Raw genomic sequence first — 18417 nt, 5'->3', positions numbered from 1 at the left:
GTAACACCCACACAGCACATATCTAGCACATCATATAAATAATATGATGTATCAACATCATTGCAAGTATATAGCACACTTAAAGGGGTTGTCTGCATCTTTTATATTGATGGCCTATTCTCAAGATAGGTCATCAATGTCAGATCTGCAGGGGTCTGACTCTCAGCACCCCCAACCAATCAGCTGTTTGAAGAGAAGCCAGCATTCGTACAAGCACTGCCTTCTCTTCACTGTTTACCTGCGCTTTGATGCAACTTTTGTAGCGGTGAGCAGGTATAATTACAACTACGCAATTCCCATTCACTTCAATGGATAGGTCATCAATATAAAAAAAAAGTGGACAACACCTTTAAGTGCAAGTCGATACACTCATCCACTTTGAAACTGCAAGACCAAGAAGGACAAGTAGTAAGGTTATGCAAATCCAGAAAGTTTAAGGAGTTGCTAAGATCTACAAATAATCAAATTTCCAAGCACCTAGCTCCAATCTATGGCATGTGGCATAAAAGCTAGATTTAAAGCAAAGTTTTTTAGCAACATGAAGCCTCAAAAATCAGATCAAGTTGTGTGGGAGGCTTTGCAATGCCTCCTGTTCATCAACGAGCTAGTTATGGCCACTTGTCACCACTTGTCGCAAACTGAGAGGGACAGAGTCTTTGAAGTGAGTGACCTTGGTATATCACTCTGGCAGATCGCTACCTGCGTAGGCTGAGATGTCAGCACTGTTCAGTGTTGCATGTCTCGGTGGTTGGGAGAGCGACAACGAACTGGACTGACAACAAGAGGTGCACAGAGGTGAACCTCTCCACGGATGGATCATGTGATTAGAAGAATGGTGTGTAGTACTGCAAGTGAAATTGGACATCACATCTCAAGCCTAGGGCGGCAAACAGTGTCTACACAAACCAACAAAAAGTATTTGCACGAAACTGGACTATGAGCCAGAAGTCCAGCTACAGATGTTCCATTGACCTTACACCACCACTCTCAAAGGCTATGATTGTGCACAGCAAGACATCATTGAAGCCTAGAATGGGGGTCTGTCCTCTTTAGTGATGATTCCCGCTTTTGTCTTGGTGGTGATGATAACTGGAGACTGGTCTGAAGCCTAAGCAAATAATGCCATGAAAAGGCCTTCACAAGGGAATGTCACACTGGTCCTACACCCAGGATTATGGTGTGGGGCAGCATGATGTATGGTAGGAACCAGCGGTACAGCCATTCCTCCAAAGTGTCCCAGGAGTCACTGTTCAACAGGACAGCACCAGGCCACATGTTACTCATGCTACCATGGCCTGCAATGTCTGGGAGCAGCGGTATATCAGCAGTATAAATTCGATAATTTGCGTGCATAAGTGCATTCAGTGTGGCATTCCACAGACAACCATTAATAACATCAATGATTACATGACATGGCATGTACCGGTAAGTGCATGTATTTTACAGATGGTGCTCATACTCGATACTGAATAAATGGAGATGTTTTGAATGTTTGGTTTCCTTTTTTTTATCATTTGCAAATTATTAACATGTCTATTCATCCTGTAATTTCCATAATGCCACAACTTTTCCTTCTTAGTGTTGCAATTTCAATGTTGAGGACGGAGTATGTAACGGAATGTAACTGTTTAGTAATTTGGCGTGTTTCAGTCACATAAAAATTCATCAACTTTTAGGTGGATTGTTTCCTGCAAAAAGGTCAACAGCAACCCAACAGTTTTAAATCTAATGGATACAATGTTTATGAGGGGTTGCACACTATTTCAGCCCTCTTAAGCTTATATTAGACGTGCAGATCATCCAGGCGATTTGTCAGGCAGGAAGCGTTCCTTCCCGGCAATCGCCTGCTCGTGAGCGGAGGACACCGCTGCTATTACATGCAGGGATCTCCTCCACAGTATGGGAAGAAGCGATCACTAATGCCATCGTTTGTCCCCATACTAAAATATTGTTTGCTGGCAGCAGATTGTGATTAGACAGCCCGATCTGCCACCGGCAAACGATGATTTGTAAACCTGCTGAAAGATTCCAGTTGCCCGATAATTGGCGGCAATATTACACTGCCAGAACATCGATTACGAGCATTTGTACATTAGCAATGATCTGCGCGTCTAATATAAGCTTTAGGCCTCATGCACACGACTGTGGTGTGTTTTGACGTCCGCAAATCGCAGATTCGCAAAACACGGATGGCATCCGTGCGCATTCCGCAATTTGCAAAACGGCATGGACAGCCTTTAATATAACTGCCTATTCTTGTCCGCAAAGCGCGGACAAGAATAGGAAAGGTTATATTTTTTTTGCGGGGCTACGGAATGGAGCAACGGATGCGGACAGCACACGGAGTGCTGTCTGCATCTTTTGCGGCCCCAATGAAGTGAATGGGTCCGCATCCGAGCTGCCAAAACTGCGGCTCGGATGTGGACCAAAACAACGGCCGCGTGCATGAGGCCTTATAAAATCCCCAGAGCTGTGCTGGGCAGTCACATGTTACAAAGCCAGGATGTCCTAAAACAGCCAGGCTGTGGAGGTATCAAGGTGTTCTAAAAGCTTCTCTAAACAGCTCATTCAGTACAGTACATAAAGCAAGTGTAATATAGACAACCCAAAAATAATATCCATCAGCAGCAATCAGCCTGAAGAGCTAAAGTGATAACTGAAAGCAGCAAAAATGTTATACACACATGTTTTAAAAATGGTAGATTTGACATTTTCTGACTATATAGGCAATGTTAACAGCTTCAGATTAAATATTCAGAAATTATTTTGTATTGAAAAAAAATGAACCTATCCATTGCAATGTTTTGTATGTGATTATATTTTAACATCCACCATTATTTCTCACTGTGCATAGCCCCTGCGGCAGGATACCCTTCACAGATCATGGCTCCACCATACTCAGCAAATGCAGAAGGACCCTACATGCATCAGCCAGAAGGTGCGATATAAAAAGGGATAGAATGGTCAAATGTAATGCCAATATTAAATTTCTTCTTGACAAGTAGTGTTAAGCGAATCAAAGCATCCAAAGCGGAATTCGATCCGTTTTAGGAAAAACTTCATTCGCTGTGAAGCCGAATTTCCTTGCACTTCATATTAACAAATCAATTTTTCCTAAAATGGTGGCTGAAAATGATACTCACCTCATCCACTTGATCGCAGAGACGTCGTCTGCTCTGTCTTGATTGAAGAAAACCTGCCAAAGGACCTGTGGCGAGCATGAAGATGTCAACACGTGATCACACTGGCCAAGCACAGTGACGCCATCACGCTCAATGCAAATCCTCTGGCGGGTTTTCTTCAATCAAGACAGAAGCGGATGGATTCTCCGCGATCAAGCAGATGAGGTGAGTCTAATTTTTTTTTTTCCTCAACCCCGGATTAACCACCTGATCAGTGTTAAACAGGGCATCTGAGGGGTTAAATGATGGGGAGGCGCAATCGCCATTTATCATCATTGCGTCCACTCCATACAATGAAAAGCAATTAGTGACAAAGTAATTCGCAACAAATCAAATTTGGATGTGGACCAAAACAACGGCCGCGTGCATGAGGCCTTATACAATCCCCAGAGCTGTGCTCGGCAGTCACATGTTACAAAGCCAGGATGTCCTAAAACAGCCAGGCTGTGGAGGTATCAAGGTGTTCTAAAAGCTTCTCTAAACAGCTCATTCAGTACAGTACATAAAGCAAGTGTAATATAGACAACTAGAGATGTCCCGAACTATTCGCCGGCGAACATAGCTTGTTCACGTTCGCCGTGGCGGGTGAACATATGCGATGTTCGTCAGCCCCCTATTCGTCATCATTGAGTAAACTTTGACCCTGTACCTCACAGTCAGCAGACACATTCCAGCCAATCAGCAGCAGACCCTCCCTCCCAGACCCTCCCACCTCCTGGACAGCATCCATTTTAGATTCATTCGGAAGCTGCATTCTTAGTGAGAGGAGGGACAGTGTAGCTGCTGCTGATTTAATAGGGAAATCGATAGCTAGGCAAGTGTATTCAGTGTCCACTACAGTCCTGAAGAACTCATCTGATCTCTGCTGTAAGGACAGCACCCCAAAAAGCCCTTTTTAGGGCTAGAACATCAGTCTGCTTTTCTTTTCTTTTTTTTCTGTGTAATCTAATTGCAGTTGCCTGCCTGCCAGCGTGTGTGTCAGGCTCACAGCGTATACTGTGCCCACTTGCCCAGTGCCATCACTCATATATGGTGTCACAGTAGCTTGCATTAAAAAAAAACAAAAAAAAAAAAAAAAAAAAAACTTTTTAATATTTGTAATATAATAGCAGTCAGTTGCCTGCACGCGCGTGTGTGTTTCATGCCCTGCAAGTGCATAGTGTCACTAGCGCAACTCCTATTTGGTGTCACAGTAGATTATATTTAAAGAAAAACAACAATTTTGACTGTGAATAAATAGCAGTCAGTAGCCTGCACGTGTTTGTGTGTTTAAGGCCCAGCTGCAAGTGCATAGTGTCACCAGCGCAACTCATATCTTGTGTCACAGTAACTTGCACGCATAGTACAACTAAACTAATCTAAAAAAAATGACAGGCAGAGGCAGGCCACCCCACAGGGGCTGTCGTGGTCATGGTGCTGTGATTCCCTTTGGCCCTAGAATAATGCCCAGTGTTCAGAGGCCACGTACCCTGAACTCGAAAAGTTCTGAGGACATAGTTGACTGGCTAACACAGGACACCCAATCTCCTACAGCTTCCGCTCGGAACCTTGACGCACCATCCTCCTCCAGCTCAGCTTCGGGCACCTCTCAAGTTACCACTCGCCCGCCTGGTGCCACCACCAACATTAGCACCACAGCCGCTTCACTTGATCTGTCAGAAAAGTTATTTACATATCAGTTGGAAGAAATGAGTGATGCGCAACCATTATTGCCAGAGGATGTAGATAACAGGGATATGTCTTAGTCAGGCAGCATTACACACATGGACGTACGGTGTGATGATGATGATGATGTTGTACCCGCTGCTGCTTCCTTTGCTGAGTTTTCAGATACAAGTGAAGAGGTTGATGATGACGATGTGTCCGTGAATGTCACGTGGGTGCCCGCTCGAAGAGAAGAAGAACAGGGGGAAAGTTCAGATGGGGAGACAGAGAGGAGGAGGAGACGAGTTGGAAGCAGGGGGAGGTCGTCGCAAGGAGCTAGTGGCACAGTCAGACAGCATGCATCGGCACCCGGGGTCAGCCAGACAGCACGCCAATCAACACATGCTGTTGCCACTACCAGAATGCCGTCATTGCAGAGCTCAGCAGTGTGGCATTTTTTGTGTGTGTCTGCCTCTGACAACAGAGATGCCATTTGCAACCTGTGCCAAAAGAAACTGTCGTGGGAAGTCCAACACCCACCTAGGTACAACTGCTTTGCGAAGGCACATGATCGCACATCACAAACGCCTATGGGATCAACACATGAGTACAAGCAGCACACAAACTCAAAGCCGCCATCCTCCTCCTGGTCCAGCATCTTCAGCCACGTCAACCACTGCTGTCCTCCTTGCCCCCTCTCAACCATCCGCCACTCAGTCTCTCGCCTTGAGCAGTTCCTGCTCATCTGCCCACAGTCAGGTGTCTGTCAATGACATGTTTGAGCGTAAGAAGTCAATGTCACAAAGTCACCCCCTTGCCCGGCGTCTGACAGCTGGCTTGTCGGAACTCTTAGCCCGCCAGCTTTTACCATACAAGCTGGTGGAGTCTGAGGCCTTCCAAAAATTTGTAGCTATTGGGACACCGAAATTTCTTTGCACAAAAGGCAATCCCCAACCTGTACTCGATTGTGCAAAAGGAAGTAATGGCATGTCTGGCACACAGTGTTGGGGCAAGGGTCCATCTGACCACTGATACCTGGTCTGCAAAGCACAGTCAGGGCAGGTATATCACCTACACTGTGCATTGGGTAAACCTGCTGACGGCTGCCAAGCATGGAATGCGTGGCTCTGCAGAGGAGTTGGTGACACCGCCACGACTTGCAGGCAGGCCTACTGCCAACTCCTCTACTCCTCCTACTCCATCCTCTTCCATAACCTCCTCGGCTGAGTCCTCTTCTGCTGCTGCGTCTTGCTCCACATCAACGGCACCCCCCCAGCTCCCAGGGGCTATTTCACATCCCAGATACGACAGTGTCACGCCGTCTTGGGGTTGACTTGCCTGAAAGCAGAGAGTCACACCGGACCAGCACTCCTGTCCGCCCTGAACGCACAGGTGGATCAGTGGCTGACTCTGCACCAACTGGAGATCGGCAAAGTGGTGTGTGACAACGGAAGCAATTTGTTGGCCGCATTGAATTTGGGCAAGTTGACACATGTGCTGTGCATGGCACATGTGAGTAATCTGATCATACAACGCTTTGTGCATACACTGCGTGCAGAATTATTAGGCAAATGAGTATTTTGACCACATCATCCTCTTTATGCATGTTGTCTTACTCCAAGCTGTATAGGCTCGAAAGCCTACTACCAATTAAGCATATTAGGTGATGTGCATCTCTGTAATGAGAAGGGGTGTGGTCTAATGACATCAACACCCTATATTAGGTGTGCATAATTATTATTTCCTTTGGCAAAATGGGTCAAAAGAAGGACTTGACAGGCTCAGAAAAGTCAAAAATAGTGAGATATCTTGCAGAGGGATGCAGCACTCTTAAAATTGCAAAGCTTCTGAAGCGTGATCATCGAACAATCAAGCGTTTCATTCAAAATAGTCAACAGGGTCGCAAGAAGCGTGTGGAAAAACCAAGGCGCAAAATAACTGCCCATGAACTGAGAAAAGTCAAGCGTGCAGCTGCCAAGATGCCACTTGCCACCAGTTTGGCCATATTTCAGAGCTGCAACATCACTGGAGTGCCCAAAAGCACAAGGTGTGCAATACTCAGAGACATGGCCAAGGTAAGAAAGGCTGAAAGACGACCACCACTGAACAAGACACACAAGCTGAAACGTCAAGACTGGGCCAAGAAATATCTCAAGACTGATTTTTCTAAGGTTTTATGGACTGATGAAATGAGTGCGTCTTGATGGGCCAGATGGATGGGCCCGTTGCTGGATTGGTAAAGGGCAGAGAGCTCCAGTCCGACTCAGACGCCAGCAAGGTGGAGGTGGAGTACTGGTTTGGGCTGGTATCATCAAAGATGAGCTTGTGGGGCCTTTTCGGGTTGAGGATGGAGTCAAGCTCAACTCCCAGTCCTACTGCCAGTTTCTGGAAGACACCTTCTTCAAGCAGTGGTACAGGAAGAAGTCTGCATCCTTCAAGAAAAACATGAATTTTATGCAGGACAATGCTCCATCACACGCGTCCAAGTACTCCACAGCGTGGCTGGCAAGAAAGGGTATAAAAGAAGAAAATCTAATGACATGGCCTCCTTGTTCACCTGATCTGAACCCCATTGAGAACCTGTGGTCCATCATCAAATGTGAGATTTACAAGGAGGGAAAACAGTACACCTCTCTGAACAGTGTCTGGGAGGCTGTGGTTGCTGCTGCACGCAATGTTGATGGTGAACAGATCAAAACACTGACAGAATCCATGGATGGCAGGCTTTTGAGTGTCCTTGCAAAGAAAGGTGGCTATATTGGTCACTGATTTGTTTTTGTTTTGTTTTTGAATGTCATAAATGTATATTTGTGAATGTTGAGATGTTATATTGGTTTCACTGGTAAAAATAAATAATTGAAATGGGTATATATTTGTTTTTTGTTAAGTTGCCTAATAATTATGCACAGTAATAGTCACCTGCACACACAGATATCCCCCTAAAATAGCTAAAACTAAAAACAAACTAAAAACTACTTCCAAAAATATTCAGCTTTGATATTAATGAGTTTTTTGGGTTCATTGAGAACATGGTTGTTGTTCAATAATAAAATTAATCCTCAAAAATACAACTTGCCTAATAATTCTGCACTCCCTGTAAGTACCCAGGCTTACTTCCTCAAGCAGGCCAGGAAGCTGTGTGGCCATTTCAGGCATTCCTACACGGCCATGGCGCACTTTTCAGATATCCAGCTGCGAAACAACATGCCAGTGAGGTGCTTGATTTGCGACAGCCAGGCACGTTGGAATTCAACACTCCTAATGTTCGACCGCCTGCTCCAACAAGAAAAAGCCGTCAACAAGTATTTGTATGACCGGGGTGCTAGGACAGCCTCTGCGGAGCTGGGAATTTTTTTGCCACGTTACTGGACGCTCATGCGCAATGCCTGTAGGCTCATGCGTCCTTTTGAGGAGGTGACAAACCTAGTCAGTCGCACCGAAGGCACCATCAGCGACATCATCCCATTTGTTTTCTTCCTGGAGCGTGCCCTGCGAAGAGTGCTGGATCAGGCGTAGATGAGCGTGAAGAGGAAGAGGAAGAGTTGTGGTCACCATCACCACCAGAAACAGCCTCATCAGCATCGCTTGCTGGACCTGCGGCAACGCTGGAAGAGGAGTCAGAGGAGGAATGTGGCTTTGAGGAGGAGGAGGAGGAAGACCAACCACAGCAGGCATCCCAGGGTGCTCGTTGTCACCTATCTGGTACCCGTGGTGTTGTACATGGCTGGGGGGAAGAACATACCTTCAGTGAGATCACTGAGGACGAGGAACGGGACATGAGTAGCTCGGCATCCAACCTTGTGCAAATGGGGTCTTTCATGCTGTCGTGCCTGTTGAGGGACCCTCGTATAAAAAGGCTGAAGGAGAACGACCTGTACTGGGTGGCCACGCTACTAGACCCCCGGTATAAGCAGAAAGTGCCTGAAATGTTACCGAATTACCGCAAGTCGGAAAGGATGCAGCAGTTCCAAAATAAATTAAAAAGTATGCTTTACACAGCGTATAAGGGTGATGTCACAGCACAATGGGAATCTAACAGGGGAAGAGGTAAAAGTAAACCTCCTCTTACCACGACCACGCCGGCAAGGACAGGACGCTTTACAGACGTGTTGTTGATGGAGGACATGCGGACCTTTTTAAGTCCTACGCATCGCAACAGCCCTTCGGGGTCCACCCTCAGAGAACGACTCGACCGACAGGTAGCAGACTACCTCGCCTTAACTGCAGATATCGACACTCTGAGGAGCGATGAACCCCTTGACTACTGGGTGTGCAGGCTTGACCTGTGGCCTGAGCTATCCCAATTTGCGATAGAATTTCTGGCCTTCCCCGCTTCAAGTGTCCTGTCAGAAAGGACCTTCAGCGCAGCAGGAGGTATTGTCACTGAGAAGAGAAGTCGCCTAGGTCAAAAAAGTCTAGATTACCTCACCTTTATTAAGATGAATGAGGCATGGATCCCGAAGGGACTGACAGTGGGTGATACATTCGACTAAAAAAGGCCTGATGAGATGAGCTGTCTTGGGCTAAAAATGGTCCACACGCTGCTGTATTTTATCTCTGAATGCCGGATGACTTGCCTGACTTATCCGCCACCAACTAGGGTTCAAGCCGCAATGTTTTAGGGCACTTTCTGCCTGGGAAATATAAATTTTTCTGGCCTCTGATGCTGCACTGTGGCTGCAAAAACAAAACAAACAAAAAAACGGCACATACATGTGTCAATTCCTCTTCGTGATCGTTACCTTGTTGTGGTGAAGGGGCTTGCGTATCACAATGAAGCGACCACCTCTATGAGTGTGTTGGCAATGGCAATGTTGGCACACCCCAGATAAGGTCGTTGCTTCATTGTGAACAGACCAAAAGCGATCGGCTGGATAATTTTGCATAGAAAAAACATTGATTTTCTTTGTGATCATCTAAGGTGATCATTAAAGCCTACTAGGCCAACAATGGGCCCACACTGCAGAATCATTGTTTTCTGGGTCACTTAACTGTCACTGATCTACCTCAGCACGACCATAGGCTTTGAAAAAACCCCATCGCCTGCACTCTCCCAAACGCGCACACAAGCACAGTCATCACTAAACCAAGATTGACGCATAGAGGAATAAAATTTATGTCATGAGTGTGTCAATTATTGACAACTCTTTGCGGTTGTCTAAAATCTATTCCATACACGTCCCCTGATAGGGGATGTAACAGGGATTAAACTGATAGGAATAGTACTACTTAGCACACCACTCCTATCTGGTGGCACAGTAGATTGCACGCGCAGTGCCCCAAATTGGAAGTAGGATGACCCACCAAGCATCTTTTTCCATCTCCCGGTTCCTAAAATCTATTCCATATACACGTCCCCTGATAGGGGACGTAACAGGGATTAAACTGATAGGAATAGTACTACTTAACACACCACTCCTCTCTGGTGGCACAGTAGATTGCACGCGCAGTGCCCCAAATTGGAAGTAGGAGGACCGACCAAGCATCTTTTTCCATCTCCCGGTTCCTAAAATATATTCCATATACACGTCCCCTGATAGGGGACGTAACAGGGATTAAACTAATAGGAATAGTACTACTTAACACACCACTCCTATCTGGTGGCACAGTAGATTGCACGCGCAGTGCCCCAAATTGGAAGTAGGAGGACCGACCAAGCATCTTTTTCCATCTCCCGGTTCCTAAAATCTATTTCAGATACATGTCCCCTGATAGGGGACGTAACAGGGATTAAACTGATAGGAATAGTACTACTTAACACACCTTATAATAATACTAGTGGACGTAACAGGGATTAAACTGATAGGAATAGTACTACTTAACACACCACTCCTATCTGGTGGCACAGTAGATTGCACGCGCAGTGCCCCAAATTGGAAGTAGGAGGACCGACCAAGCATCTTTTTCCATCTCCCGGTTCCTAAAATCTATTCCATATACACGTCCCCTGATAGGGGACGTAACAGGGATTAAACTGATAGGAATAGTACTACTTAACACACCTTATAATAATAATAATAATAATACTAGTGGACGTAACAGGGATTAAACTGATAGGAATAGTACTACTAACACATCACTCCTATTTGTTGGCACAGTAGATTGCAAGCGCAGTGCCCCAAATTGGAAGTAGGAGGACCGACCAAGCATCTTTTTCCATCTCCCGGGTCCTAAAATCTATTCCATACACGTCCCCTGATAGGGGACGTAACAGGGATTAAATTGATAGGAATAGTACTACTTAACACACCTTATAATAACGCAGAGAGAGGAGTCTGAAGAAGAGGAGTCAGAGGAGGAAGGTGGCTTTGAGGAGGTGGAAGACCAAACACAGCAGGCGTCCCAGGGGGCTTGTTGTCACCTTTCGGGGACCCTTGGTGTTGTACGTGGCTGGGTGGAGGAAGAGACCTTCAATGACGTCAGTGAGGACAAGGAACGGGACATGGCTAGCTTGGTATCCAACCTTGTGCAAATGGGGAGTTTGCGGTTGTGCAAATGGACTGTTTGCGGTTGTTTGCGGTGTGTTAAATGGGGAGTTTGGTCTGTCACTGTGAAGCGTGTGTAACCCTTACACTACCTGATCGATACAACATCATACCTGATGTTTTAAAGCACGTTATTCCAAGCAATTTAGGAATGTTAGATGATTTATGCCCTTTATGGATTAAAACCCGACTCTGCGTCAACTACGTAATTTTCCATGGGAGTTTTGCCATGGATCCCCCTCCGGCATGCCACAGTCCAGGTGTTAGTCCCCTTGAAACAACTTTTCCATCACTATTGTGGCCAGAAAGAGTCCCTGTGGGTTTTAAAATTTGCCTGCCTATTTAAGTCTATGGCGGTTCGTCCGGTTGCGAACATTTGCGAAAATTTGCGTTCTTCGTTCGCGAACGGAAAATTTTATGTTCGCGACATCTCTATAGACAACCCAAAAATAATATCCATCAGCAGCAATCAGCCCGAAGAGCTAAAGTGATAACTGAAAGCAGCAAAAATGTAATACAGACGTTTTAAAAATGGTAGATTTTACATTTTCGGACTATATAGGCAATGTTAACAGCTTCAGATTAAATATTTAGAAAATTATTCTGTATTGAAAAAAAATGAACCTATCCATTGCAATGTTTTGTATGTGATTATATTTTAACATCCACCATTATTTCTCACTGTGCATAGCCCCTACGGCAGGATACCCTTTACAGTTCATGGCTACACCATACTCAGCAAATGCAGAAGGACCCTACATGCATCAGCCAGAAGGTGCGATATAAAAAGGGATAGAATGGTCAAATGTAATGCCAATATTAAATTTCTTCTTGACAAGTAGTGTTAAGCAAATCAAAGCATCCAAAGCGGAATTCGATCCGGTTTAGGAAAAACTTAATTCGCTGTGAAGCTGAATTTCCTTGCACTTCATATTAACAAATACATTTTTCCTAAAATGGTGGCTGAAAATGATACTCACCTCATCCACTTGATCGCAGAGACGTCGTCTGCTCTGTCTTGATTGAAGAAAACCTGCCAAAGGACCTGTGGCGAGCATGAAGATGTCAACACGTGATCACACTGGCCGAGCACGGTGACGCCATCACTCTCAATGCAAATCCTCTGGTGGGTTTTCTTCAATCAAGACAGAAGCGGATGGATTCTCTGCGATCAAGCAGATGAGGTGAGTCTAATTTTTTTATTTTCTCAACCCCGGATTACCCACCTGATCAGCGTTGAACAGGGCATCTGAGGGGTTAAATGATGGGGGGAGGCGCAATCGCCATTTACCATAATTGCGTCCACTCCATACAATGAAAAGTAATTCGTAGCAAATCAAATTTCTTGATGAAGTTCGGCAAAGAAGCTGACAAGCTTTCCTTTAGGCTTCATGCACACGGCCGATCTATACGAGTGTATTACTGCAGCGGCGGCATAAAGCGCACGGCGTCATAGCAACCAATGACGCCGTGCGCTCCTGCTCTCAGCAGGGTGCCAGGCCGGGATACCACGGACCGCTCACAGATGTGTTCCACAGCCGTGTGCATGAGGCCTTAAAGGGATTATGTGAAGTTAGGGGGGAAAAGGCAGATTTTTTTGTTATATACAGGGAGTGCAGAATTATTAGGCAAGTTGTATTTTTGAGGATTAATTTTATTATTGAACAACAACCATGTTCTCAATGAACCCAAAAAACTCATTAATATCAAAGCTGACTTTTTTTGGAAGTAGTTTTTAGTTTGTTTTTAGTTTTAGCTATTTTAGGGGGATATCTGTGTGTGCAGGTGACTATTACTGTGCATAATTATTAGGCAACTTAACAAAAAACAAATATATACCCATTTCAATTATTTATGTTTACCAGTGAAACCAATATAACGTCTCAACATTCACAAATATACATTTCTGACATTCAAAAACAAAACAAAAACAAATCAGTGACCAATATAGCCACCTTTCTTTGCAAGGACACTCAAAAGCCTGCCATCCATGGATTCTGTCAGTGTTTTGATCTGTTCACCATCAACATTGCGTGCAGCAGCAACCACAGCCTCCCAGACACTGTTCAGAGAGGTGTACTGTTTTCCCTCCTTGTAAATCTCACATTTGATGATGGACCACAGGTTCTCAATGGGGTTCAGATCAGGTGAACAAGGAGGCCATGTCATTAGATTTTCTTCTTTTATACCCTTTCTTGCCAGCCACGCTGTGGAGTACTTGGACGCGTGTGATGGAGCATTGTCCTGCATGAAAATCATGTTTTTCTTGAAGGATGCAGACTTCTTCCTGTACCACTGCTTCAAGAAGGTGTCTTCCAGAAACTGGCAGTAGGACTGGGAGTTGAGCTTGACTCCATCCTCAACCCGAAAAGGCCCCACAAGCTCATCTTTGATGATACCAGCCCAAACCAGTACTCCACCTCCACCTTGCTGGCGTCTGAGTCGGACTGGAGCTCTCTGCCCTTTACCAATCCAGCCACGGGCCCATCCATCTGGCCCATCAAGACTCACTCTCATTTCATCAGTCCATAAAACCTTAGAAAAATCAGTCTTGAGATATTTCTTGGCCCAGTCTTGACGTTTCAGCTTGTGTGTCTTGTTCAGTGGTGGTCGTCTTTCAGCCTTTCTTACCTTGGCCATGTCTCTGAGTATTGCACACCTTGTGCTTTTGGGCACTCCAGTGATGTTGCAGCTCTGAAATATGGCAAAACTGGTGGCAAGTGGCATCTTGGCAGCTGCACGCTTGACTTTTCTCAGTTCATGGGCAGTTATTTTGCGCCTTGGTTTTTCCACACGCTTCTTGCGACCCTGTTGACTATTTTGAATGAAACGCTTGATTGTTCGATGATCACGCTTCAGAAGCTTTGCAATTTTAAGAGTGCTGCATCCCTCTGCAAGATATCTCACTATTTTTGACTTTTCTGAGCCTGTCAAGTCCTTCTTTTGACCCATTTTGCCAAAGGAAAGGAAGTTGCCTAATAATTATGCACACCTAATATAGGGTGTTGATGTCATTAGACCACACCCCTTCTCATTACAGAGATGCACATCACCTAATATGCTTAATTGGTAGTAGGCTTTCGAGCCTATACAGCTTGGAGTAAGACAACATGCATAAAGAGGATGATGTGGTCAAAATACTCATTTGCCTAATAATTCTGCACGCAGTGTACTTTAGATACTGTGTTAAAGCAGCCCTAAATTAGGGCATTATAGATACACTCTGGTGTTCCAGATCAATGTACCCCCCAGGGGTTAATATCCACGCGTGGCTGAGAGACTGAACACTGACACAGAAGTTGGTCAAAGCAATCTCTAACTTTATTTAAATCAGGTAAGCCGTATTATACATCTTCAGAAGAGGGCAGTCCTCACTGAGGCTTCAACATTGTTTCATTGGTCAAAAAGGAAGAAGAGATAAGAGAGAGGCGATAATACACCTGCATCTGCGCAGTGAATACCACTTTGGAATGTGAACTAATGTAAACATCTCGTTACCATCGCCATTTTGTAATGGCGGACAATCTAACAATAATACTGCATACGTCATATGTGACACTTCAAAGAGGTGCTTCTCTATAGGCAGTGAATAATATATATCATCAAGCCATATGATTGGCTTACGCATCTCCACCACACTCTATGGGACACCTGCAAAAAGATGAGGAATCAGACACTGCCCGGAGCACTTTGCCCCCCCCCCCCCCTCTCTTCTACAGTCTTGAAACAAAGAGAGGGGGGGGGGAGGCACTTGGAGAAGAAAAAGTTTAACTCATTACAGTCCTAGATATACAAAATATAGAATAAAATTCACACATCTTGAACACTGTATATAGTGACATGTGAAATCATTTAAAACAAATGTCCAACATAAAACTAATGTGAACAGAGCCTTACTCCGTGCCACTATACGGTGCCTCTGTGAGCAATGTTTTAGTATAGCCACTGAGTTAGTCACTGAAATCTATCTGTATAGCGCCACCTGCTGTTTGCTCTTTTTGTAATTTCTTTGTCCTGCTCACTGAGATGGAAGCACATGCTCAATTCCCTCCTTCAACTGCCACCAGCTGCAGCAGAAAGGACACACCCCTGAGATAGTACACACAATCTGAAAGCTTGATACACCGTAAATCTAGCAGAGCAATTGGAGCAATGAACTGGGGAGATCTCTGGATCCATAGAAAGAGATTGTCATCTACTATACATTTTTACATTAATCATGGGATAACCCCAATAACACCTTGTATTTCTGTCAAAGGCTGGAATCCCGCAGTATTTCCCCCACCACCTCCATACAGTGACACAGGATACCAACAACAACCAAGTAAGTCTGCGCTTCACCAATCTAAACACAAACCTGAAATCTTGATAATGAAAATAATCGGATTTCGGTTAATATCACAAATTTTACATTTTACAAATAGTTTTTGCGCCTCAAGTCATTTTCAAGACGGACTTGGCAGATAACCCAGGACTGGCTGTGTGCCCTGCCTGCAACCAGCCATGTACAACAACCATCAAATACAAGTCCGGCTGCTTAACCACCCTCTTATGCTGCCTTTTGTTCTTCTTTGGGTAAGTCAGATATTTAGTATGATGTCATACAGACAATGATGTGATGACATATGTTGCAGTACGGCTGACAGGCTTGGTGGCTAGTATGTTTTTATTAAAGAGGCCTTGTCACCATTCCTGCCATGTCATGATACTTTTTTTTTTCTCCATGAAATAATTCTTACACACCCTTCATAAGAACTCTGCATTGTGCCATTCCTCTGCTACTCCTCCTGGAAATGTATGAATAAATTGACAACTGGGTGTCACCATTCCCCTTCTCTAAGGGGTGTGTCCCTACACAGTATGGTATTGTCAGCACTGATTGTATAATGGAAGGCTGAATAGGAAACCACCCAGTCATCAATTTATTCATAAATTTCTCAGAGCTATTACAGAGCAGCGAGGAGCTGGAGGTTTCCCCTTGGCTGACAGGGTAGGACATCTTGCCTGACCCTGTCAATCTCACGCCTGCACCATTGCCCCAAGTAGTGGCTCAAGCACAGAGTTTCTAGCAGCAAACTGTGCATGCGCCGCTACATGTCTGGGTACCCCCCAGGAAGTTTCCTGGTAGAGTCTATGGCTAGCCAGCCCCTGTCTGACGTACACACTACTTCTTGAGTTTAAGGTTAAGGTACCAATTGGAACCAAAGCAGAGTTCGGATCCAAGTTTTAAAATGGTTTTCCAGTATAAAAATCAAATACCAAAGTTATTCACTGAAGTCTTGCAAGATTTCGGGAATAACTGACTTCACCTCGTCGGAGGCTGTACATTTTAATGCTCTACAGAGGGGGATCTCTATACAGCATTAAACCGAAGTTTTGAGCGAAGCGACTTCGGATCTAGGATCCGAAGATCTCTTCACTCATCACTACATGTGACCCCTGAGCAGTGATGGTCAGTTCGCAGTGTTCGCCAGCGAACACATGCGAGCTGCCATCTTTAGTAAGGTAGACTCACCCGTCCGGCGATGCACAGGTAAATCCTTACCTGTGCCTGTGCCGGGAGCCGGTCTGAAATCAAATGCGGTCACCGGGAGCAGGCAGTTCCGAGAACAGCCGCCGGGGGCCTTCATCGGGCTGTTCTCGGAACTGCCTGCTCCCGGTGACTGCATTTGATTTCAGACCGGCTCACGGCACAGGCACAAGTAAGGGCTTACCTGTGCATTGCCGGACGGGTGAGTCTACCTTACTAAAGATGGCAGCCCGCATGTGTTCGCTGGTGAACACTGCGAACTGACCATCACTGCCCCTGAGGCCAGGGATTAGCTACAGTGGTTACCGGCCCAGGCCACTTTTGGTCCAGCTGGAGCCAGAAGCATCTGGAAACAGAGGGCAGTGTGGGACTGCGGACAGGTCAGGTTTTTTTTTATTTTTATTGGGCACAGGTTACCACCATTGTTGGATCCACAACACAAATTCCAGAAAGGAACACTGTTCAGTACTGGGAGACCCCCCTCCATCTGCAGCTTCCACCTGACCGCCCAGTACTGGGGCTTATACTTTATGGTCTTATATCTTGGCTTACTTGTGCAGATCCACCATTTGTGGTCATGGACAGTACCTTGAGTGTTACTGCTAATAAACATTTAAAATATGGATTTAAATGAAAATACTTTGTTTTTTAAGATCACCTTATCTTCTTTCCTCTAGATGTGTGTTGGGCTGCTTCTTAATACCTTGCTGTGTCAAGAGTTGCAAAGACGTGGACCATTACTGCCCCAACTGTCAACATCTCATCTACAAGTACAAGCGTCTATAGGCAATGCAAACAATTGCGCTTGCTCATTAAGGGAACCAAAATTCCTTTCAATAAACCCACACTGCTTGATATTATTGCCTTAAACTGTGAGATTAAAATATGTCATATTAAATGGAAGACTGCTTTAGGGCTCATGCACACAAACGTACAGTATTTTTGTCCGTGTCCATTCCAATTTTTTGATGGCCCATATGCAGAATTCATATCAATGGGGCTGCAAAAAAAACACGAAAATGACTCAGTGTGCATTCCGTCTCCGTATGTCCATTTTGCAAGAAAATAGAACATGTCCTATTATTGTCCGCATTACAGACAAGGATAGGATTGTTCTACTAGGATTGAACACGGCCGGTATTTGAGTTTTGCGGATCCTCAATTTGCGGACCACAAAACAACAACGGTCGTGTGCATGAGCCCTAAAGTTCAGGGAGTTATAAGAGGCCCTAATAACTGCTGGGGTGAGTAAAGGCAAAGACGCATTTCCTATCACATTGGAAAAGCGAGCCGCAGTAATTTTGCAGAACAGCAGCCGGTGTCCGCCCTGGGATACAACCATTTTCGTGCCTTACATGCAAGAGAACACCGTTTTTAATGGGAACTTGTCAGAAGATTCATGCTGTCCTAACCACCAGCTTCATTAAATATCGTCAGGCTCCTTTAGTACAAAGAACTATGGGGGAACATTTATCAAAATTGATGGAAAGGGAAACTTATATAGTTTATCATAGCAACCAATCAGAGTGGTCCTTTCATTTTCCAAATGAGCACTGAAAAATTAAAGGTGGAATCT

At 45.1% G+C, this 18417-nt stretch overlaps 1 protein-coding gene across 1 annotated transcript in view; it reads left to right on the top strand.

The window, feature by feature from the left end:
* Positions 1-18202, top strand: part of LOC121008534 (lipopolysaccharide-induced tumor necrosis factor-alpha factor homolog) — a 70414-nt gene extending 52212 nt beyond the window's left edge. The window contains exons 3-6 of the mRNA XM_040441150.1: positions 2855-2938; positions 15570-15635; positions 15736-15886; positions 17519-18202. Of these exons, the coding sequence (XP_040297084.1) occupies positions 2855-2938; positions 15570-15635; positions 15736-15886; positions 17519-17627 (410 nt within the window). The 3' untranslated portion in view covers positions 17628-18202. The remainder of the gene's footprint in view (positions 1-2854; positions 2939-15569; positions 15636-15735; positions 15887-17518) is intronic.
* Positions 18203-18417: the final 215 nt, after the last annotated feature.

The sequence above is a fragment of the Bufo bufo genome, chromosome 7 (assembly GCF_905171765.1).
Source record: "Bufo bufo chromosome 7, aBufBuf1.1, whole genome shotgun sequence".
NCBI lineage: Eukaryota > Metazoa > Chordata > Amphibia > Anura > Bufonidae > Bufo > Bufo bufo.
This window is presented reverse-complemented; position numbering and strand designations above follow the sequence as displayed.